The following is a 23,128-nucleotide window of genomic DNA, read 5'->3' as shown; positions in this document are numbered from 1 at the left end:
CAATGTACCTCATCTGAAGTAACATTTATGTTTAGCCACAATAATATCAGGGTTTGGACGATTATTACTCATTAAGCAAGTCATCATTAATAAACATAGCACTATTACAACATCTACATAATCATCCATCATCATATTGTGACAAAATGTTGTATATTTTTATTATTAGGAATGCAGAATAGAAACGAATGGATCACAAACTTCAAACTGTATGACAATGAAAGTCGCCATTCGTAAGAGTGGCATGTCGCAACACCAACTGCGTTCCTGAGTCTCATTGACAGACAGCCAATCAGCTTCCGGCACAGCAGCTCCAAGATAGTGACGTCGACTGAAACCGATGTGTGCAAATCAGCGGCGGCCAGCGTGCTGCAGGTGACCAATCAGAGCGTTCCAACGGGCAGCGTTTCAGCCAATCGTAGGCCTCCACGACAGGGAAGCCATCACGTCTTATATATGGGGAGCAGACGATTCATTCAGCACCATTCAACGCAGGCACGAATAAAGAGAAGATAATCGGGAAATACAACTCGTTCAGGTTAATTTGGCCTATTTAGTACATCGTTAAGACACTTCTTGGATTTACTTCACTAAGGTACGTAAACTAAATGTAGTGAATATGATAATACAGCAATCTGCTTTTTTTTTTTTTGCCTTGCAAGTTAGGCTTAACGGTTTGAATTAAGCTAACCTTTTACATTTCGGCTACCATTGCTATAAGCAAGTACTAGAAATATTTAGGAATTGTGTTATAAAGTAGAAATAACGGGCTACTTGGCGTTACTTTTTTTTTTTTTTTAATCACGAGACTTTTTTTTTTTTTTTTTCCCCGCGTGGTTAACATAATGCTACATATTAATAAATAATGTTGGTAGTAACTGAGCGAGAGTATCCCAATTTCTCCAAATATATGATTTTTTAAGTTTTTATTTATTTAATTTTTTTTTTAGATTCATTGTCGATGGCCACGTTTCCTGTCTACCACGAGTCTAGAGGCTCAGCAATGAATGACATCTTATAAGCTGCATACATTAGGGTGATTTTCACACGTTTGTTGTTTTGTTGTAGGTTTTCTCTTATTTGGAGCAAATGAAAGCAAATATGAAGCTGCTGTGGGTTGTAATGCTTGTGGTCGGCACCGTATATGCGGATGAGGACGACAAGAAGGAGAACGTGGGAACCGTGATTGGAATTGACTTGGGGACCACCTACTCATGGTAAGAAATATACTGCAGTTTTTATATTTTCAAAGCACAATGAACTTGTGTATTTTTGAGATGGTATGCTATTCAAAGGGTATTTAAATTAAAAAAAAGTTTTCCTTTTTTAGTGTTGGAGTCTTCAAGAATGGCCGTGTGGAGATCATTGCCAATGACCAGGGTAACCGCATCACTCCTTCATATGTGGCCTTCACCAGTGAGGGTGAGCGTCTGATCGGTGATGCTGCTAAGAATCAGTTGACCTCTAACCCTGAGAACACAGTCTTCGATGCCAAAAGGCTGATTGGCCGGACCTGGGGGGACTCCTCTGTGCAGCAGGATATCAAGTACCTGCCCTTCAAGGTGAGTTGCTACACTTCAGTTGTTTATAGTTGGGATTTTAATTTAAACATTTTTTTTAGGCTCTGTTTAATAAATGCTCTGTTCATATATCCTTAGGTTCTTGAGAAGAAGACCAAGCCCCATATCCAGGTTGATATTGGCGGTGGCCAGATGAAAACCTTTGCTCCGGAAGAGATCTCTGCCATGGTCCTGACCAAGATGAAGGAGACCGCTGAGGCTTACCTGGGCAAGAAGGTATAAAACCTTCAAATGGCATGTACTGTAAATCAAAGACTAGCTTTGTTACAAATGTGAGACTCAAACTTCTGCATTTCTTTCTAGATTACAAATGCTGTGGTCACTGTCCCTGCCTACTTTAATGATGCTCAGCGCCAGGCCACTAAGGATGCTGGAACCATTGCTGGTTTGAATGTCATGAGAATCATCAATGAGCCGTAAGCATCAAACAAACCATGTTTAGTCATGTGAAATGAGGAACATTCTTCTATAAATTCAGTCCCTAATTGATGATTTTATATTATTAATTTTTTTATTTAGAACTGCCGCTGCCATTGCTTATGGCCTTGACAAGAAGGATGGCGAGAAGAACATCCTTGTGTTCGATCTGGGTGGCGGCACCTTTGACGTCTCTCTCCTGACCATTGATAACGGTGTGTTTGAAGTGGTGGCTACCAATGGTGATACCCATCTGGGAGGTGAAGACTTTGACCAGCGTGTCATGGATCACTTCATCAAGCTGTACAAGAAGAAGACCGGCAAAGATGTGCGCAAAGACAATCGTGCTGTGCAGAAGCTGCGTCGTGAGGTGGAGAAGGCCAAGAGAGCTCTGTCTGCCCAGCACCAGGCTCGTATTGAGATAGAGTCTTTCTTTGAGGGGGAAGACTTCTCTGAGACCCTGACCCGTGCCAAATTTGAGGAACTGAACATGGTAAATTCTGCTATTTTTTTTATTTTATTTTTTTAATTTTTTTATCAAATGTTACTTTGGTGCAAAACCAGGTTTTGTGGTAATTGTCTTGCAAGCATTCTGATCCATTTTTTTTTTTTTCTCAAATCCAGGATCTGTTCCGTAACACCATGAAGCCTGTACAGAAGGTGCTGGAAGATTCTGACCTGAAAAAGTCTGACATTGATGAGATTGTCCTGGTTGGAGGCTCTACTCGTATCCCTAAAATCCAGCAGCTGGTGAAGGAGTTCTTCAATGGCAAAGAACCCTCCAGGGGCATCAATCCTGATGAAGCTGTGGCATACGGTGCTGCTGTGCAGGCTGGAGTGCTTTCTGGAGAGGAGGACACTGGTAAATGACTGCACTATTACATTAATAACTACATTATTGAGCTTGAAATTGGTATTTTTGATTTAATTGTTTCTTAAACTATTTCAGGTGATGTGGTTCTTCTGGATGTTTGCCCACTGACTCTTGGTATTGAAACTGTTGGAGGCGTAATGACCAAACTGATTCCCAGGAACACTGTGGTGCCAACAAAGAAATCCCAGATCTTCTCCACAGCTTCAGATAACCAGCCAACTGTCACCATTAAAGTTTATGAAGGTAAGAATTGGATATTGCACTGTAAAGTTGCCACACCACATTAAATTATTATTTTTCTGTGTAAATTCAAATGTTGCACAAACTCAACTCTGCACTCCGTTGTAGGTGAGCGTCCTCTGACCAAAGACAACCATCTGCTGGGCACCTTCGACCTGACTGGGATCCCCCCTGCCCCTCGTGGCGTTCCACAGATCGAAGTCACCTTCGAGATCGACGTAAACGGCATTTTGCGCGTCACTGCAGAGGACAAAGGCACTGGCAACAAGAACAAGATCACAATTACAAACGACCAGAACCGTCTGACGCCGGAAGACATCGAGCGCATGGTGAACGACGCCGAGCGCTTTGCTGACGAAGACAAAAAGCTGAAGGAGAGAATTGATGCTCGCAACGAGCTGGAGAGCTACGCCTACTCTCTGAAGAACCAGATCGGTGACAAGGAGAAGCTTGGCGGCAAACTATCGGATGAAGACAAGGAGGCCATTGAGAAGGCAGTAGAGGAGAAGATCGAGTGGATGGAGTCGCATCAAGATGCTGATCTTGAAGAGTTCCAGGCCAAGAAAAAGGAGCTGGAAGAGGTTGTTCAGCCCATCATTAGCAAGCTGTATGGTAGTGCAGGTGGACCTCCACCTGAGGGTGCTGATGGCGATCAAGAAAAGGATGAGTTGTAGGCAGGTCTGAAGTCTTCAGTTGCCCCTTGCTCTAGTGGGATGTCATGTACATAATGAACTGATGGGACTCATTAGTGAGAGGAACGGCAGGGCAGGGGCGATCACAACAAGCAACCATACTGAACTCCTTGAAAGACTAAAATTTCAGTGTGGTACGTGTTCTCTTCGCTTGAAGGCGGAGATTTGTCAGCCCAGATGAGGCTCGTTGCTGCTGTTCTCAGGCAGTCCTGATGGGGGTTGTGTGAAGGGAGGGAGGACTCAATGGGGTGGGTGGGTGGGTGGGTGGGCGGGCAAGTATTTGAGCGTTCATTCAGTTGGGTGTCTGGGACTAGGGCTGTGTCCACAGGCAAAGTTCAAAAAAATATTTATTGTCAAATCCTTGTACTTCTGGAAAGACGCTGAAATAAATGTTTGATACAAACTTACTTTGCCTGTCATGTATTTTAATTTTCACACATTTAGTAAATTAATGTACTTTGTCACTGCCTCCGAATGAAATATTTCAGCTTTTTACAGTTCATGGAGAAAACATTTTATTCATTTCACAATAGTTACAACACAGTCATTATGGATGACACCCTGTGTGTCCATTCCTCCAAATATAAAAGCCAGATTCATGGTTTCTACAGAGGTTGAGCTGTTCGTCTGCTTCTCATCTCCAACTCCCTCACACAGCTGCCACGGCACTAGACACATGGAGTGGTCCAAACGGTTTGGTGGCATATCCCCGTCAAATTTTAGTAGGGTCCATCTGTTTTTCTCTGCAAGCACAGAAAAAAAAAATAATTGTGAAAACTATTTAGCTGTAAGCATAAACTACAAATCGCCTTTTTCAAGGGTACTTACCAGTGTTAAATCTGTACATGCAGTTCATGGCACCATCTGCAGTCATTCCTCCAAACGTGTACAGATGTGTGCCCAGCACCACAGCTGAATGGGCTGCTACTCCTGGTGGTACATCTCCTCTGGTCTGTACTTTCTCCCACGTCATGTTTCCTTTTAAACAGATTAATGTATATTTTTAGACAAATTAAGCATCCCAATAACTAATTTTTACCATTTAGAAGGATTTACTTGAGTCCAGAGAGTACAAATTGTTGTAAAACTTCTCTCCAGCCATGCCTCCATGAATGTAAATCTTTGAGCCAACTGCAGCGATAACGTGTCCGTGCCTGGCTCGTGGCTGCCTGCCTTGAGTTTCTGGCTGGGACCAAGTGGAAGATACTGAAACACAATTACACACAACACAGATACTCGTTAACTGTTAAGAGAAATAAAAGCTTAATCTTTTAAGCAGCTCAAATCCAACACATGCAAGTGTCGAACATGAACATTTATATTCATGCATGTGAAAAGAATACATTTGCATATATGCAAGAATCTTGCTACAGGTGTTTTCCTACTGAATTAGAATTGGAGAAGTTATAAAAATAAATGTATAAAGCAATTAAACATTAGCTATTAATAAAAAGAGTGAACAAGCAGATTAGCCTGGTCTTGCATATGCAACCACATTAAAAGGTGAGTTACTGAAACGCTAATTAAAGCGTTAGCAGCTGTTCATTAAATCCTAATAGATTTAAAGTAAAACCTAATTAAAACATTAGGAACTGTAACCTTTTAAATAAAGTGCATACTTGAAGTCAAAGTGTAATAAAATTAATTGCAGTGTCATGCACTAGTTGTTATGATTTTGTTCATCAGCTGGCTCGTTCCATCCTAACCTGTGTCAAAGATGTGGAGTTTGACATCTGAGACAGGAGCAGCACCCGCTTCTCCACCAGAAAAGACAAACAGTTTGTCCCCAATGCAGGCTGAGTTGGTATGGTATGTCCTAGGGCTTGGGGGTTCTCCTTTTGTTATTACACTCTTCCAGCAAGGCTCACTGTCTGGCCCCAAAATGTACAGAATGGATGGTATTAACTTAAATCTGCAATTACTGTACAAACACTATCTATGGTTACACAGTGGTACATAGTAAAAATGTAGCTTTATGAGGAGCACACAAAACTGCAGATTACAAAGGAAATTCCAGGTGAGATTTACCAGAAAGCTCTATTTTCTGGACACAGTTGCGATTGCCGGTCATCTGTGCTCCACCAAACACCCAAAGGCTCTGTGGGCTGCTCTCTGGCACAAAGCTACAGTGTTCGTATCGGGCCTCCAAACCTTTCCACTCTGAAATGTCCCACTCATGGTTATCTGGTAAAAAGTGACAAACATGTTTGAAGCAACAATTGTAAACAGCACATGTTTTACTGATATATGGTTGTGATTGCTGTTTTTTTTATTTTTTTTAACCTAAATTGATAATATAGGAATCTGAGAAACTGCCACTGGGATTGGCTCCCCCAACAATCAGGATTCTTCCTTTTCCTCCATCTTCAGAGGGAATAAACATGCAGGTATGACCTACGCAAACACCTGGAGTACTTCCTCTGGGTACTAAAGAATACCTGTCAACAACACAATACAACATTATTACCAAGTTGAATGTAAAAAGGCAGTTATTAAGTCTTAGTAAACTCACCAAATTCCTTCTTTAGGTTTGTCTGATGGGTGTAACACTGGGAGAAACTCCATGGCAATCAGGTGTAGTTAAATCCGCCTGCTTTTATTCTTTGTTCATCATGTCTGATGTGTCAGTGATGATGAATCATTGAACGCTGATCAGATGAAAACACAAAGGTTACGCACTAATTGCACGTTGAAGAGACGGTATGCCCAGAAGCTCTTACGCAAAATGTAGCATTTAGCATAAAGCGATACAGATGTAAATGTTCTCATGCTTTTTCTTAAAAATGCAAGGTTAAAGAGCGATTGTAAAACACTTAAGAAAAACACTATATTTCTGCGTGAAGGTTACAGAAAGGAGAACTCATAAGGCAGCAAGTATTAAGCGTTTTTTAGTTCCACGCGAGACGCTTCCTCTTACCTCTCTTGCGTAAAAAGAGAACAAGTCAACAAAAGCAACTAGGTAAAACAAGTATTATTTAACAACTCTCTTACGTTCAGCATTTGCTATAATCAAAGAAAAGTTTGACTTTGACTCCCCAGCGTAAATATTCTACTGTAAACCAAAATAAGATCAACGTAAAAAAAGTACGTAAATTACTACGTAATTATACACGTTTCGGACGTATTCGTCATGGTTTCGTAGACGCATGCGCAGCAATCCTGTTGCTGTCATGGCACAGAACGCAGCAAAAAAAACACGTTCCTAATTTATCATGCGCAAATATTTCAAATATTTAATTAGTTAAACTTTTAACAAGAAGAATGATTTGTCATTATAGTGAACTGAGCTAAGGAAAAGCAATTCTACCAAATGAGATAGCCTACTAAAAAACCGTGGCCTTTAAAAGTCTCACCACTTCGAGTGAAAAGGTAGGTTAGAGTTTTTACACATTTTAACACTTTAATAAATGCAAGTACAAGTTTAATTTTTTCAATACTCCGCACAAGTTCACAAGAACATATGAACATATTATTTTCAAAATACTGATATTGCTATAAAGACTTATTTGGTTATTTTATTTTACTTGTTGAATCTTAGCCCATGGGTGTCCTCAGTTCCCCAGCTCTTTAGTCAGTAATCAACACACCTGTTTTCACTCAGTATTTATCCTCCCTAAGACTTAGACCCCTTTATTTTTCACAGCTGATTATTATATTGTCTGTTCACTTTCATGCATTTTGTCTTGTGTTTATGGCTTGCCTTGTCTTTAGGTATTTAAGTGGTTAGTTTAGCTCTTGAGCCTTCCTCGTGTGTTTGCATCCACGCTTACACATATTCTGTGACAATAATTACCTTCAGTTGTCATGTATAGATCAAATCGACAAATATAGAGGTGGAGTGGTTATTTCAATAGAGCTGCAGAGTTGTGAAGCTGCTACCTCAACCATCATTGTTCTATACTGATATTTTACAATTTTCCTGATAAATTATTCCTTTACACATGATTCTTTTTGAGGGATGCTTTCCCACAGTAAACAAGTTTCTGTGCAGTTTGGTGATTGCACAGACACTGCAGTTTGCACCAACACCACTAGGTTGCGCCATTGTACTACAGTAAAGCTAAATTTACACATAAAGATGTTACAATTTATAAAATTCTTAATGTAATTTATTTGGGATGTGACCCATCAATAGTTGTAATTTGTCTCTTTTTGGATAACTTTATTTAGTGTTTAAATAACTTTATTTTCTATTTGTCATTCCATAATTGTTTTGCAATATTTTCTAGAATTTTTTTTTGTTGCCTCATTTTGTTTCATTGTTGCAAGTGCACTGTTGACTTTTATCTTACAGAGCTTGGCAGGACTGAATAAGAAGCCTAAGTTAGCGCTGTGGAGACCATGGGCTGTGTCCCTGTTGTCCCTCCCACCACCCCCCCAAGTCAAAACTGCGCATGCATTCCCAATCTTTATTTAAGCCAGTTGAAGATTTATCATTCCAATGAACTTGTTCCATTCTTGCCCACTTATCTTTTTGATCTTAACTGTCTTCCTGCAGCCTGTTTGTTCCTCCAGTGTCACTTGCCCTCTCCTAATGGTTTCTCTTTATCAACCTTATCTTTCCTGTAACCTACTATTGGGAAAATTAGAAGCTCCCAAAAGTATTGACTGATACATTATTAAGATTTGACAGCTGTGTTGCTTTTGTTGCTGGAACACCAAATACTCTATTTTATTTAAAACTTTACTATGTTAAGTCGTATATTGATCAGATACTACTGTAAGTACTCAGCACTCAAAATGTTTTTTTTTTATATCAAGCATGTTCAAATTGTTTTGACAAACTGGACTTGTAGAGATTGAGTTTCTTTTATTTTGTTTTCATGTTTGTTATGAACTGTGACATTAATGTCTTTAACCAGATACTTTTTGTGAATGCGTGGCATGTGGAAGTCCCGTTCTGCTTCCCCTTGGGGAAGCTATGTAGGAGTTTCGGAGAACTCTTTTGTTTTCTTTTCCTTGTAACCGATAAGGACTCAATGAATCAGGACTTTTCGTTCAGGGAGGTTAGCATGAGAGGAAAAGAGAAAACGATCTTGAGTTTTCAAGTCCTGAGAAAGGGACAGGAGGCAGGAGATATGATTATTTCCCAAAATAGTCTCTTGGAGGATGTTTCTGGTTGTGAGCATTGCGTGTGAACAAGAATTGCTGTGTTGAATTAGCATGTACTAAGCATTAGGAAATCCATCAGATTTGATGTTTTTTAGCTTTTAAATAAAGCTCAATTTGGGTGCCTTCTTGGTAAGCAGGTCAGATGGTAATCAGGATTAAATCTGAAGGTTCATCTCTGGGTTACTGGTACACTGCTGCTGGGCAAGACGTCCACACAATGTGCTGCAGAAATTATTGTTGTGCCACATTTCACCCAGAGGTGTGTTAAACCCTGGTGTAAAAGTAATCTGGATTATTGCCATACAAACACAGTATTGGATTGTATTTTATACACATTTACGGATTATTTAATCTGCGTATTAACACTTGTTTTAGTATGTCTTTGTTTGCTTTAATGTCAGCTTTGGCTTTGATTTCATTACTTGCTGATTTAAATATTTAGGCATCATCTGTACACTTGCCAAACATTTTCAAATGTAATGAAATGAAAATTGTTAAATGTAAGGAGATCTTGAAATACTTTTGAGTTCTTGAAGCTATCAAAACGGATTTAAAAAGCTACAAATACAAATGTTTTTCTAAGTTAACTTTGCTTCACATAAAAAGGGTAAAAAAAATGGTTGCAGAGCTTCTTTTTTTTACACTAGACAAGCAAAGTGTTAAACAAGACACTGAATGTCTCCATAACATACAGTGGCCCTTAGGTGTAAATGAACATTTGAAAAAAACGGAATTGCATTAAACCAAAGCGGAAGTGGTATTTTATTTATGTATATATATACCTGTGTGTGTGTATATATATATATATATATATAAATATATATATAAATAACTTTATTGTGTGTACTGTACATTGTTCTGTTGTTCAGTTTTATGTTGTCAATAAAATAAAATAAAAATACACACAAAAAAAAAAAAAAAAAAAGTTCAATACAAAAACAACTGGACTTTATTTGTTTTTGTATTGAACTTTTTAAACAAAATTTATATTCTCATGTCCTGGATAACTGAAAATCTTCACCAGAACACACACAAAAAAAACCCCACCACTTCCAGCTGGGCTTAATGTAATTCTGTTTTTTTTTTCAAATGTAATTTGTTTATTTTTTCCATTGTTGTTGTGTTTCTGTTGTGTTTTTTTCAAATGTAATTCCGTTTTTTTTCAAATGTTGTTCGTTTACACCTTAGGGCCACCGTAATAACACTTTGGTCAGCTTCAAAATAAAGCTCAAATGCAAATCTGCTAACCCAAGGTGGCTTAATTAGCAGTCAACAGGAAAACAAACAAAAAGAACCAAAACTCCTAAAGTTAAGGCTGAGCTGACAATCTTTAAATGTAATCGTAAAAATCTTCCACATAAATGCAAACATTTTACGTACATAATAGTTTTTGTGGGCAGTATATATCTCTATGTGTTTTTTTCCCTTCTGTCTTTTACCTGTATGCAGTTCCCACTCTGACATGCACAAACAGGCATCAAGTTTCTTTCACCTCTTTATTGCAGCTGAAACGGAGTCACTTGCAGAAGCAGCTAACATGCTCTCTACAAGATGACCTGCCTGAGAGTTTACCTGCGGAAATCCCCCGCCAACTCTCCTGAGGCGTCATCCTTTCTCCTCAGCACACATGGTGAGATCAATTTCTTTACTTTTAAAATAAATTGTTCTCACTGCAGTGGCAGTATTTTAAAATTTGCAACACAGTTTCTTGTATCAAGGATCTAAAGAGCGTAAAATAACATTTTTGCTAATGTCTTATTTAATCATCTGTCAGTGCCTGTGAAGGAATGTGTTTGTGTTCCATGAAGGATCGTGCATTAAGGCTCTGATACCACAGACATTCAATCCTACAGTGTGTCCCGGATGAGCAGCACATTAGTTGCAGCAACAAGTAGGCTCGGATGTAATAACATGTCCCCTGGTCTGGTAATGAGGCGCAATGAATCATTTATCAGGGGTATAATCTGAACCAAGGGAGTGTGCACCTGCAGTCTTTACTGAGACCAAACCTCATCCATAATGTAGTATTTATCTGTTGGAATGAATTAATATGGATAAGGCTTTATAAGGGTGTGGTTACAGTTGAAGGGTAATGTCTTAGCATTTTATGTCTGTGTTGCTTGTCTGGATTAGGCCAGGGGCTAAGTTCTGGCTAAATATTATCACACTGGAGAGTTTTATATTCTTAAAAATGTTCACACATTTGCTTGAAGTGTTTTATTAATCTGTTTTGAATAGACCTGATATGCATTAAGGTGATAAAGGGATCATTTTTGCTGACACAGTGCAAACTTGACTGGCTGCTGTCAGTCATAGAACAAGTGTTTGTAAAAATACTGCATTGCATTACAATTTATCTTTCAAGTGTTTGAAACAAAGAAGGTCTTGCTTTAGCAGAAATTTGGTTCCTTCTGGTATAATCGTTAACACAAATCTAGATATAGCTGTGCCTTTGTGCAGTTTGTGTTATAGGTTTAGCCATGCTAAAACACAAAATTATGTGCATGTCTATAAGTGGAATATGTACAGGCGGAGAAAACATTTATTTTGGACAGTAAAGGTTTTTAAGGTTTCTTGAATTAACTTTTAGCTGGCCTATACAAAAACATCTGCTGTGTCACATATGAGTGGTTTAAGTTCAACACCTAAGTTCACTTGAACATATTCCTTTCCTTTAAGTTTAGTCTGTGCAGTCTTCAAAAGTTCAAATACGAACAACAAAACAGTGGTTTTGATCTAAACAGACCAATATGCACATAGCACAATGTCTAGTATTCTTTTGTCTGTTATGCTATTTTATGTATGATTCATCTACTTTGGCTTTTGCTTAGTTCAGTTTTACAGCGTGCTGCTTCAGAACTGGGTCAAATATGTCTGTGAGCTTTTAGAAAGGTTCTTTTGTTTATTATAGAGTGCTTGGAGATCCCTAAGAGGAATTTTTTGAAGGAATTAGAGCCACGACGCAAGTGAAGACCTAATGCTTTTTCTTTCCCTGGGGCATTTCTGAGTTTAGGTCTCTAGTTCTCCATGAAAAGTGATGCAAATAAACCAGCAGAGGAACTGTACAGATATTTACATGAGGAAACATCAGTTATAACATGACTGCTGTTTTCTGCTCTGTATCAGAAAAATGCTTTGTCTTCCTGCTGGGGAATTAAAGAGAAATATAATTTTTTAATGAGTGAATTTATGTGCTGTGAGCATGTACTGATTACTGTTTTAAAGCGTTAAAAAAATCAGTGTTAAAATCTATAATAATACTCGTCCATGCCAGTGTGCTGTTGGCTTTGTGATGGACTAATAATCTCTTCTCACTCGTTGACGGCTGGACAGACAGCAGTCGACCGCTGCTTGTTCCCTGCAACCCTTAACATGAGAAAATTAATGAATGTGTGAATAAATTAATGTCATCAGCATCATTGAAGCAAAAATTATGTTTGAGCATTCAACTCATGCTCTTCTCTAAAAATGAAGTTTGCCAACTCTTACGTGTAAGAAGGGAAACTTCCTTTTTACCATAATTAAAATACACAGAACATTTCAAATGATCAAACATGGGCTTTTAGTGCAGCCTTCCAGTTACTGAGTTTATGCAAACCCTCGTCTTTGAAAGTATGAAACAATTATTTTAGAATATTCTTTCTGTCAAGTCATTTTTCCTTCTGACATACAGGTGTCTCCTCTGTGGATTAAATGGAAACAGTGAATTTGATCCACCTGCCTGATTGGATTATGTTGTAAGAGTTTGATTTCACTGGATTTGGCAGCAAATGTGAATTTGGGAGGTTATATTAAAAAGTTGTTAAAATAAACTCAGTAGGAAGAGAAGCCACCTTGTGTCTCTCATCAAATCTGCTCTTTGTTCCCACCCCGGATCAAATGGAATGAACTGGCACTTGCCCCAGATGAAAACTTTAAAACCTACACAGAGCAGTTTCCCCAACTTTTCACAATGCTTCCTGTTCTCGGGAAAATCTCTCAGAGCAGAGATTAACTGTTCTTTTCTTGCTCATCCTGGCTGATAAAAACTACTTTAATGACTGACAGTGTCCTCTGACTCTAAGGTGCAGGATTTTGAATGTATATGTATCAAATGAGTGTGGGGAGGACACTTATGTAAGAGACACGCAATCACAACCTTGTGTTAGCTGCTCCATAACCAGTGTTGTTAGTTTGATAGCCAAAGGTATTTCATTATGACATTCTTTGTCATACATAGGGCCTGTCACGATAAACTGTAAATCAATTAATTGCATGATAAATGAAAGTTATCAACCTCATTTTCATTTATCGACTTTATCGTTTCTTCGCGTCTCTCTCTTTCTAATGAAGACAAAGCTCAGCTCCGGTACTTTGCACTGACCCCTCCCTTTCTCTTTTCTCTTTAAAATGAGTTTTAACCGTCCAAAATCATGTTTTTGGATCGTTAAATGCAACTAAGCTGACAAGATAAGCTACGAGCTAAGCTAACAGGCCAACCTCAGGGGAAAAAAACTCTGTCTTGTCGAAGCTCCATGAGAATGATGAACTTGTTTACTGTTTTTTTTTTTAATTAAAAGCTTTGTGTGAAAAATGCTATGCTAAAGTGCTCAAACAGAGCATCCGCCATTTTTTTGAACTGAAAAAAAAAGACAACCCATGTCACGTCAAGGGGCCTCCCTCCCATTTATCTTAGAGACACGCTGCTTGCTCTCTCACTATCCATCCTTCAGTTCAAACAGTCTCATACTACCATCTGGTGGTCAAAAAAGGTACTACACTCGAAATATATTAAACAGCATTTCTTCTTAAATTTGAGAATAATTACTGTCAAATTTCAAACAATATTATCATTTATCGCAATAATGTTTGAGACAATTAATCGCCCAGCAAAATTTGTTATTGTGACATGCCTAGTCATACATTTTCCATTTACTGTTTGTTCCAATCCTAAATCAATCAAATGAAAACATGCAAGGGCATCTTAAAAAGAGCAGGATATGACCTTTGTTTCCATGGGATGCAGCTGAATGCAATACCTTAGACACACCTGGACACATCACTGTGTCTAATTTAATGACTCAAAACAAGTGTGTGCCTTTTTTTTTTGCCAAAGGCAAAAAGGAAATATCTACTTATGACGCCTTCAGAAGTTTCAACTTTTTGTAGCATTCAACATCATTAAGTCTCTATAGGTTTGAAAAATGGTCTAAAAAATGAAGCTGACTGGTAAGAAAAGCAAATGTAACACACCAGTTTTTCCACATCCAAAGGAATTGTAGTTTAACATTATTACAAAAATGAACAAGGTGGTTTCATATAAAAATCTTATTTGGGAAGCAGCACAACAAGCAAGACTAAAGGGAAAAAATTATAACATTCATTTAAATGTGCTGCACCATCACATTTCACTTATTGTTCAAGTACGTGTGTACAGTTACAATGTTGTTTGTGTCACCAAGAGAGAGAGACACACACCTATCTCATTAAAGCAATGTGACGAGGATACACCCAGGTCATTTTGAGAACAAGTGCAATGCATGGTTAAATTATAATCCCAGCTGTTCACCAGCTTGCTGAACATTTCCCTTTTTTTTTGGTTGTATGCATATAATCCAGTGAAAGAAGAATTAATTCAAAAAGTATCTGCAGTACGTTGTTTCAACCATCTTCTTCATTTAATCAGAAACATTAAAGAAATATTAATAGAATTAAAAACATTGTCTGTGTTTGTGCTGATCTGTTTTAGATGTGTTAACTTTTTATTGTGTCCAGGTTTAGGATGTTATCTGCATCTATAATTCAAATTTTTTTTTTTTTGTTGTGCTGACATGTTTGTTTCGAGACACTGTATTGGACAGGATTCAACATTTTGTGACCTAATTATGCTGGCACATGAACAAGAGCAAACTCGACAGGGAAAAGAGCAGAAAAGAAGAAACTCACTGTCAATATGTTAAATACTACAAGCTTTACCAATACTGTGCCAACTATCTGATAAGAATAAACCATGTGAAAGAGAGAAAAAACAAATTATTCAATTTAATATTACATGAATTAATAGAATAAATAAAAATCTCTTTGCTAAAACTATTTTTTATATCTGGCGCAGTTTGCAAACATACTGTGCCTTGCGAAAGTATTCGGCCCCCTTGAACTTTTCAACCTTTTGCCACATTTCAGGCTTCAAACATAAAGATATAGAATTTTAATTTTTTGTGAAGAATCAACAACAAGTGGGACGCAATCATGAAGTGGAATGAAATTTATTGGTTGTGTCAAACTTTTTTTAACAAATAAAAAACTGAAAAGTGGGACGTGCAATATTATTCGGCCCCTTTACTTTCAGTGCAGCAAACTCACTCCAGAAGTTCAGTGAGGATCTATGAATGATCCAATGTTGTCCCAAATGACTGATGATGATAAATAGAATCCACCTGTGTGTAATCAAGTCTCCGTATAAATGCACCTGCTCTGTGATAGACCCAGGGTTCTGTTCAAAGAGCAGAGAACATCATGAAGACCAAGGAACACACCAGGCAGGTCCGAGATACTGTTGTGGAGAAGTTTAAATCTGGATTTGGCTACAAAAAGATTTCCAAAGCTTTAAACATCCCAAGGAGCACTGTGCAAGCAATCATATTGAAATGGAAGGAGTATCAGACCACTGCAAATCTAACAAGACCCGGCCGTCCCTCTAAACTTTCATCTGGAACAAGGAGAAGACTGATCAGAGATGCAGCCAAGAGGCCCATGATCACTCTGGATGAACTGCAGAGATCTACAGCTGAGGTGGGAGAGTCTGTCCATAGAACAACAATCAGTCATACACTGCACAAATCTGGCCTTTATGGAAGAGTGGCAAGAAGAAAGCCATTTCTCAAAGATATCCATAAAAAGTGTTGTTTAAAGTTTGTCACAAGCACCTGGCACACCAAACATGTGGAAGAAGGTGCTCTGGTCAGATGAAACCAAATCAAACTGTTTGGCCACAATGCAAAACGATATGTTTGGTGTAAAAGCAACACAGCTCAACACCCTGAACACACCATCGCCTCTGTCAAACATGGTGGTGGCAGCATCATGGTTTGGGCCTGCTTTTCGTCAGCAGGGACAGGGAAGATGGTCAGAATTGATGGGAAGATGGATGGGGCCAAATACAAGACCATTCTGGAAGAAAACCTGTTTGTCTGCAAGAGACCTGAGACTGGGACGGAGATTTATCTTCCAACAAGACAATGATCCAAAACATAAAGCCAAATCTTCAATGGAATTGTTCACAAATAAACGTATCCAGGTGTTGGAACGGCCAAGTCAAAGTCCAGACCTGAATCCAATCGAGAATCTGTGGAAAGAGCTGAAGACTGCTGTTCACAAACGCTCTCCATCCAACCTCACTGAGCTCGAGCTGTTTTGCAAGAATAGGCAAGAACTTCAGTCTCTCCATGTGTAAAACTGATAGAGACAAACCCCAAGTGACTTGCAGCTGGAACTGCAGCAAAAGGCGGCGCTACAAAGTATTAACGCAAGGGGGCCGAATAATATTACACGCCCCACTTTTCAGTTTTTTATTTGTTAAAAAAGTTTGACACATTATATAAATTTCATTCCACTTCACGATTGTGTCCCACTTGTTGATTCTTCACAAAAAATAAAATTTTTATATATTTATGTTTGAAGCCTGAAATGTGGCAAAAGGTTGAAAAGTTCAAGGGGGCCGAATACTTTCACAAGGCACAAGTGGGTTACAGAGAATGATTTTTATAGTATGGCTGATTGTTCATTTTCAAAAAGGTAAATGTCAAATATTGTATGCTTCAAGCCAAAAATAGTATTTTTGCTTTTGAGCAAAGTCATGAATATTTCAGGAACAGACTGCTTTTGTCTTATTTTTCTCTTTTAGTACTCTTTTGCTTATAAGTACTCTGTTCGACTGATTTATTGCTTTTATCACAGCTCCAAAAGGTTTTATTGTTCAGTACTGTTTTATTTATACCCCATTCTCGTAACAATATGGTGCTTCTCTTACACTGAAGACGAGACTTTTCCTGACCTTCCTAGCTCTAAATCCTTCCATTCGCATCAACTTCACAACAATTTCTGCCACCCCGGGGTGCAGTCAGTGCATTTCTGAAGAGCCAAAAATTTGACTTGGAAAACGTGAGTACAGGTTATTGCACGTTATCCAAGTCTGGTAACTTTCCTTGTAGAGTTCCAGATTATAAATCTGCATTTGCATTTTGTTAGTTGTCAAAATATACTAATCTCTAATTTATTTATAACTCTTTAAAGCATCTACCTGAACTTTAGTCATAAAAATACCATATTTTTAATCATATATTGTCATTATCAATATATTGATATTGACATCTGTGAATTTTTCATAAAAAATAATCCCAAAATATTTTCCCCATCTCAGTCAAAATGTGAATTTGGCCAAGTTTTTTTTCTCTCTGTTGACTGTTTTCAAACCTTAAGTACTTTTCAGTCAGGTTTGATAACTCCCATCCTAAGAAGGGGAACATGCCAGATTGTTTGCAGATTATTACAAAGGACCATTATTTAATAATCTATTTCAAGAAGATCTGTTGCATATTTTTGTTAAAGAGAACATTTTTGAGGAAATTTGTAATTTCCTTTCACATAAATGGCTTGTTATTCTGTTGTTATTCTTGTTATTATATTGATATTTGAAAAGTCAAACCAAAATAACATACACTTAAAACAATCTTGACCATTTATTTATCAAAGTCACACTTGAACAAGAGTTGCACTCAGGCCCAAAAAATCAGACCCGACCTGGCCCCAGCCCGTAGCCATCATTTCCAAACCCCACCCGACCCTACAAATTAACAGTAATTACAAGTTCGAACCCGACCCCCCCCCCCCACCCGACATTTTTAATTAAGCTTTGACTGCTTATATAGTTAATGGTCAGCGGATGCACAGGGCTGAGGGGTTGTTTGTCCTTTCATGGCTGCCAAATTGCAATAAATCCCTGCTTCTGCCTGCATTCTGCATTATTCAGACATGGACCCTGCTCTGACATGTCTGCTATTTTGTGATCTCACTTGTTCAGGTCGTCAGCTGTGCGCGTCCGCTGAAGTGCGGCGGCTGAATGAACGTCCATTTGGGCCGATGGATTGCTGGCAGTAGTCCATCTGAAGCTTAACTGAACTTTTTACCTCTTTCAAGGCTGGTCAGCGCATGGTGAAATGGCTGCATGCAGCTGGTTTTATATGGTAAGCCATGTTGCCATATAATTGGATCATCAGCCATGCGCATCCGCTGACGCAATCAAAAGCCCGACACCGACCCGGTCCACACGTGCACATTATTATGGCCCCGCCCTAATCTGGGTCGGGCGGGGCTGGGCTCTGGGTTCGGGTTAGAAATGACTGTTCAATGACTGTTATATAATTTCCCTCTGGGATTAATAAAGTATTTTTGAATTGAATTGAATTGAAGTCTTGAACCCAAACCAGGCAGATGAACCAAACAGAACCACATGGAGCCAGTCAATAAATACAAGTGGTCATTTCAGTCGCAACCAGAACGCCTTAAGCTTTGTCAGATTGTTTCTGCTGTAAATTTTATATATTTGGTATATCTTTTTAGCTTTAGTCCGATGTGAGGTTGTTTAATCCTTAGAAGTAAAGTGTTGATGAGATTTTTCATGTTTCATGATAAAACTGGTTTTAACTGAACGACAATCCCCTTGGTAATATCACCCGTCTATTGCTGTGCTTATATTTGTTGTCTTTTAAGCCACTAAATTAGTTTTTCAAAATATTTATTTGTGTACTCATGCATTTAAAAAGCATGTTTAATTTTTATAAAACGACTATGAGAAAATGTAATACCACTCGAATACCCTGAAGTTTCTAATGTACATGGATTAAAATAGAAAAAATATGACCCAATTTCTGCAATATTTATTATTGTTCTTTCAATGGCTCATTTCCTGTTGGCTTTTGTCAGTCTACACTCATCAATTTTCATTTGGTATGTCTATAGTGTGATATAGGTCCAGTACAATATGCTTCATTACTATTATTGTATGAGTCATGATCAGGCCAGCAAGATATTTCTGTGTTTTTTACTTCTTTGTTCCTCCAATGCTATCAGAAGCATGCCAAGTTTAGTGTGGGAACGACAAACATCTCTTGTACCCAAGCTCTGAAGTGCCAGCAGTATTATCACACAGTAGGTCTCTTTCGTTTTAGTTTCAGACTGGGCTCTTATGAGCAGGATTAATTTAGAGTAGCACAAAGCCAGTGTTAGCTGTGGCCATGTCAACACGACTAATAAGTCTCTGGAGTTGTCAGCGGCACCGTGAGGTGTTGAGGAAAGGAGAGAAAAAGAAAAACTGGCAAACAGAGAATGATTGAGCAGGAGAGGATAAGACAAATGATGGACAGTAGTCAAAGACAAATACAGCAACTGTGTTTGTGAGGACTCTAAAATATTTAACTCTTGCTGAATCTAAAATTACTTTTTTTTTTTTTTTTTACCGTCTTCAAATTCAAAGCCTACCTTTAAGTCTATAACAAATACACAAATGTAATCAGTTTATGCTCCTCACTAAAACAAAATTTAAATAACCTAAGCAGAAAAATTAGCCTTCGTTAATCGATGAATGATTTTGTTTCACAGCCTGGTAGAGTGTCTTGTTCTTGTGTCAGGAGTTCAATGAGCTCTATGAAGGAGAGACTAAATGGTTCTTACAACTATAAGAGGCAGCTCCTCTTCTTTTGTGTGCGCACTGCATTACAAAATTACAGTGGCCCTGAGGTGTAAATGAACAACATTTGAAAAAACGGAATTACATTCAACTCAACTCAATTCAGTTTATTTATATAGCGCCAAATTACAACAAAGTTGTCTCAGAGCACTTTACAGGAACGTTCACATACATAAAAGCCAATTAATAATGTTCTGTATCTAAGGAATCCAGCTGACAAGTTGAATCTTGGGCTTCGTTGCAGTCTCCCTTCTTGAGCAAGCACAGTGGCAACAGTGGAAAGGAAAAACTCCCTTTTAAAAGGAAGAAACCTCCAGCAGAACCAGGCTCAGGACAAGCGGCCATCTGCTTTGACCAGCTGGTTGAGAGGACAGGAAGGAGAGACAGACGAACACAGAATGGTAGGTCCAGGTATGAGTCCAGGTGTACCTGAAAGACAAAAAAAAAAGAAAAGAAAAAAAAAAGCCGAACTGGGGGACAGGGTGGACAGTTGACTCAGGGACTCAATTTATTTTTAATAATTTAAGCATAAAAAAAAAAAAATTGATATCATAAAAGTCATTAAATTAAACAAAATTATTTTAAAAATGACATTTTTTTGTATTTATTAATTAGAATTGTAACTTAATTTTAGGAAACATGAAATGGGACATGACAGTAAACCCAAGTTGCATTTAAAATTAGATTTCATTATTTTTAAATAAATTCATATGGTTGTGTTTTATAGTAGGGGGAGTCAAACATATAAAGTGAGATTAATAAAATAAATATAAGCCCACCATTTAACAAAATATACCACATTATGGCATGGGGACTTGAAAGGCACCGAATAGTAGGAATGACCCTATTGTACATTGTTCTGTTTTATGTTGTTAATAAAATAATAATAAAAAAACCCACACACACAAAAGAATAAACACCACTTCCGGTTTGGTTTAATTTAATTTTGTTTTGTCAAAAAAAAAAAAAAAAAAATCAAATTTTTTCAAATGATGTTCATTTACACCTCAGGGCCACCGTACAAAATGGCAGATTACTGTAATTCATAAAACTGTTTTGCATGAAATTTTTATTTTGCTCATAAAATCTGAGCTTTTCTAGGATGAGAATAAACTATGCAAATGTGTTGCACAGCTAGTTGAAACAGTGTAAGTGTGTGGAGATTGGTGCAGCATATGCTCAGCCAAATATTAGAACCCACTATTATGAGAAAACTTGCAAACAATGGCAAAAGTTTAGCAAATAAAAGCACATTTCTTAATTTCTCTAGATCTAAATAAAAGGTGACAGAATGGAGTGAAAATGTCCGTTTTTCATGTCTCTTGTGTGAAACATGCAATATAACTGCTGGAGGGTTGTTCTGAAGTCTCAGGATTCCTGTCAGTAGAGCAAATGCAGGGAAACAAAAAGCCCTCTAAGGTATGCCATCTTGTGGGCAAAGCTCTCTCTGAGTCACTGTCTTCCCTGGAGACTCCTCACAGTCGGTCGGACATGTTCAGAATATCTCACAGAGAGAAAAATCCTTTTGATGCAGAGGAGTAGCAGTTCTCATCCTGCATCAGCTGCTTCTCATAGTTGTCCTCTTGTATCGACAGGTTTTTTTCTTGATCACTGCTGAAAGATGAGAACCATAATTATTTGAAAAGAACTTGGAGATAAGCACCTCCTTCAAGTAACAACTAGTGCTTTTAGCTTGTGGGATTATATATTTTTACTCTAACCTTAACCAAGTGTCCTATCAAAACCTTTACACTTTGACTTCTAACAGAACTTTAATGAAGCTTATCTTTGTTCAGTGTTTTGGTCACAGCTAAGCTTTCAGGGCTGATTTGGAAAGTGACCTCCCACTTCATGCTCTCACAAATATACCAAAACAAGACCGATACACACAGCGAAACACATAAACAGCACAATCAATAGATGCTCGAGGCTTTTTGACCTTTTTTTGATTTGCACGTGGGCAGAACGTTCACCAGTGTTGGCTTGTGTTTGGTTTGCTGCCAGTTTTATATCGTCAAGCTCTATATCTTGTAAACACTTGTATTAACTTCCACAATGATGGTAAAATGTATGATCTGAAAGCTGATTTTACTTTTAAATGCTACTCATCAGACACAATAACCTGAAATACATTTTGGAAAACATTGTTAAGGCTTTTGTGCTGATTTTTTCAATTTATTTTAAGTTTGATAAGAAAACTGAGTTCAGTCCTGTGCCAAATATAAATCTACAGGTAAAAGTTAAGACTAAAAATTAGTGTGACAGTAAATTTGCTCATTAGCTTATTTAAAAATCTGTTTAATAAAGCCATTTGGTAATTGTCTTGAACTCACAGAAAGTTTTGTTTTTATTAAGGAAAACATTTTTTGGCAAATGAAAAGTCATTCTTCAAACTTAAAAGCAGAACTAAATATAGCCTACATTTAAAGTTTGCAATGCCACTAAAATGAAATATCAATCTCTTCAACAAACATAAAAGATTGTAAAACAATCTAGTTATATAAAATTGGCTTTAACATATTGCAAAAATGAGCCATGTTTTTGCTTTATAGTGCTGGATTGTGTCAACACAGCTTGATGAGAGAAAAAACTCAGACTAGCTTAAAAAAACAGACAATTTTAGCAACACAAAGGCTAACAAAAACGAGCTAATTTTTAGTAAACCCAAGCTACAAAAAATGTAAAATGCTGCAAATTGCACAAATAGTGCACTATTATCCTTTATTGCAGCTTAAACCCATTAGTAGAGCCTGGCTATTATTAACTGTTGCAGAGGTGTATCTGTTTTTGGCCAATTTGTTAAACTAGCACATGTTATAACTAACATGTCTGCACAAAATCATCTGATAGAGCTCTGAGTGATTATAGTTCTGTACTACTCTCTCAGTAAAGACACATCTTTCTACCCTCTGTTGTGCAGCAGCTTTTTCCCCAAATTAATCCAGGGAGAATAACGCCAAAATTACACGTAAACTTTCCTAAAATGGGACAAAGAGATTAACTTAGTCTTTCAATGTGCTGATCACAAACCTGATTCTCTGCTGATGTGCTGAACCTTCAACATTTTGAAGTGCCCCGATTCAGCTTTGCTGTTTCACTCCTCAAAAACAGTTTTGCACCGCTACAATGAAAGCGGAGTAATCAGCTTTCCAGTTTTCAGAAACACAGCTCGATAATACAGTTGGCTATCCTGAGACCTTTTTTTTATTACTGTCCAACCTATAACTTTACAGTTTTATGAGCGAGTCAAGCAAGGCTCTTCTGACTTGAAAAGTAAAGTAGACGCGCATCACTTCCTGTCAACCTGTAATAACCTTTCTTCTCTCATGTTTATAGGTCAGCTCAAGCTGTCAATCTTCAAAAAGCATGAAATACTTGTTGTCAGCGGTGAGTCATGTTAAATACAGGCTGCTCATATTAAACAAGACTGGTGTCTGTGCCTGTTTATCACCGTAATGTTTTAAGTAAATGTGATAAATATAACGGGAGT

General features: G+C 37.9%; 3 protein-coding genes across 3 annotated transcripts in view; 2 read left to right on the top strand and 1 right to left on the bottom strand.

The window, feature by feature from the left end:
- The first annotated feature begins 484 nt into the window (after positions 1-484).
- On the top strand, positions 485-4,026 carry hspa5 (heat shock protein 5). The gene is made up of 9 exons (XM_037692201.1): positions 485-595; positions 1,069-1,217; positions 1,331-1,562; positions 1,659-1,796; positions 1,884-1,996; positions 2,100-2,490; positions 2,622-2,859; positions 2,947-3,114; positions 3,220-4,026. Exons 2-9 carry the CDS (start codon positions 1,090-1,092, stop codon positions 3,783-3,785), a joined length of 1,974 nt encoding a protein of 657 aa, XP_037548129.1. The 5' UTR covers positions 485-595; positions 1,069-1,089; the 3' UTR covers positions 3,786-4,026.
- A 198-nt stretch (positions 4,027-4,224) lies between these two features.
- rabepk (Rab9 effector protein with kelch motifs) lies at positions 4,225-6,834 on the bottom strand. Its single transcript, XM_037692202.1, has 8 exons — positions 6,721-6,834; positions 6,316-6,451; positions 6,087-6,241; positions 5,832-5,987; positions 5,510-5,674; positions 4,860-5,009; positions 4,632-4,781; positions 4,225-4,546 (listed from the first exon to the last, which is right to left on the bottom strand). The coding sequence occupies exons 2-8, from the start codon at positions 6,366-6,368 to the stop codon at positions 4,323-4,325; spliced, it is 1,053 nt and encodes a 350-aa protein (XP_037548130.1). The 5' UTR covers positions 6,369-6,451; positions 6,721-6,834; the 3' UTR covers positions 4,225-4,322.
- A 3,632-nt stretch (positions 6,835-10,466) lies between these two features.
- rgs3a (regulator of G protein signaling 3a) overlaps positions 10,467-23,128 on the top strand; it is a 140,193-nt gene continuing 127,531 nt past the window's right edge. Inside the window, exons 1-2 of the mRNA XM_037692167.1 lie at positions 10,467-10,545; positions 22,975-23,025. Of these exons, the coding sequence (XP_037548095.1) occupies positions 10,467-10,545; positions 22,975-23,025 (130 nt within the window). The remainder of the gene's footprint in view (positions 10,546-22,974; positions 23,026-23,128) is intronic.

This window comes from Nematolebias whitei, chromosome 18 (assembly GCF_014905685.2).
Source record: "Nematolebias whitei isolate Nwh7 chromosome 18, NemWhi1, whole genome shotgun sequence".
Classification (NCBI taxonomy): Eukaryota; Metazoa; Chordata; class Actinopteri; order Cyprinodontiformes; family Rivulidae; genus Nematolebias; species Nematolebias whitei.
Note: the sequence above shows the minus strand (reverse complement) of the source record. Positions and strands in the feature narration are given on the sequence as shown.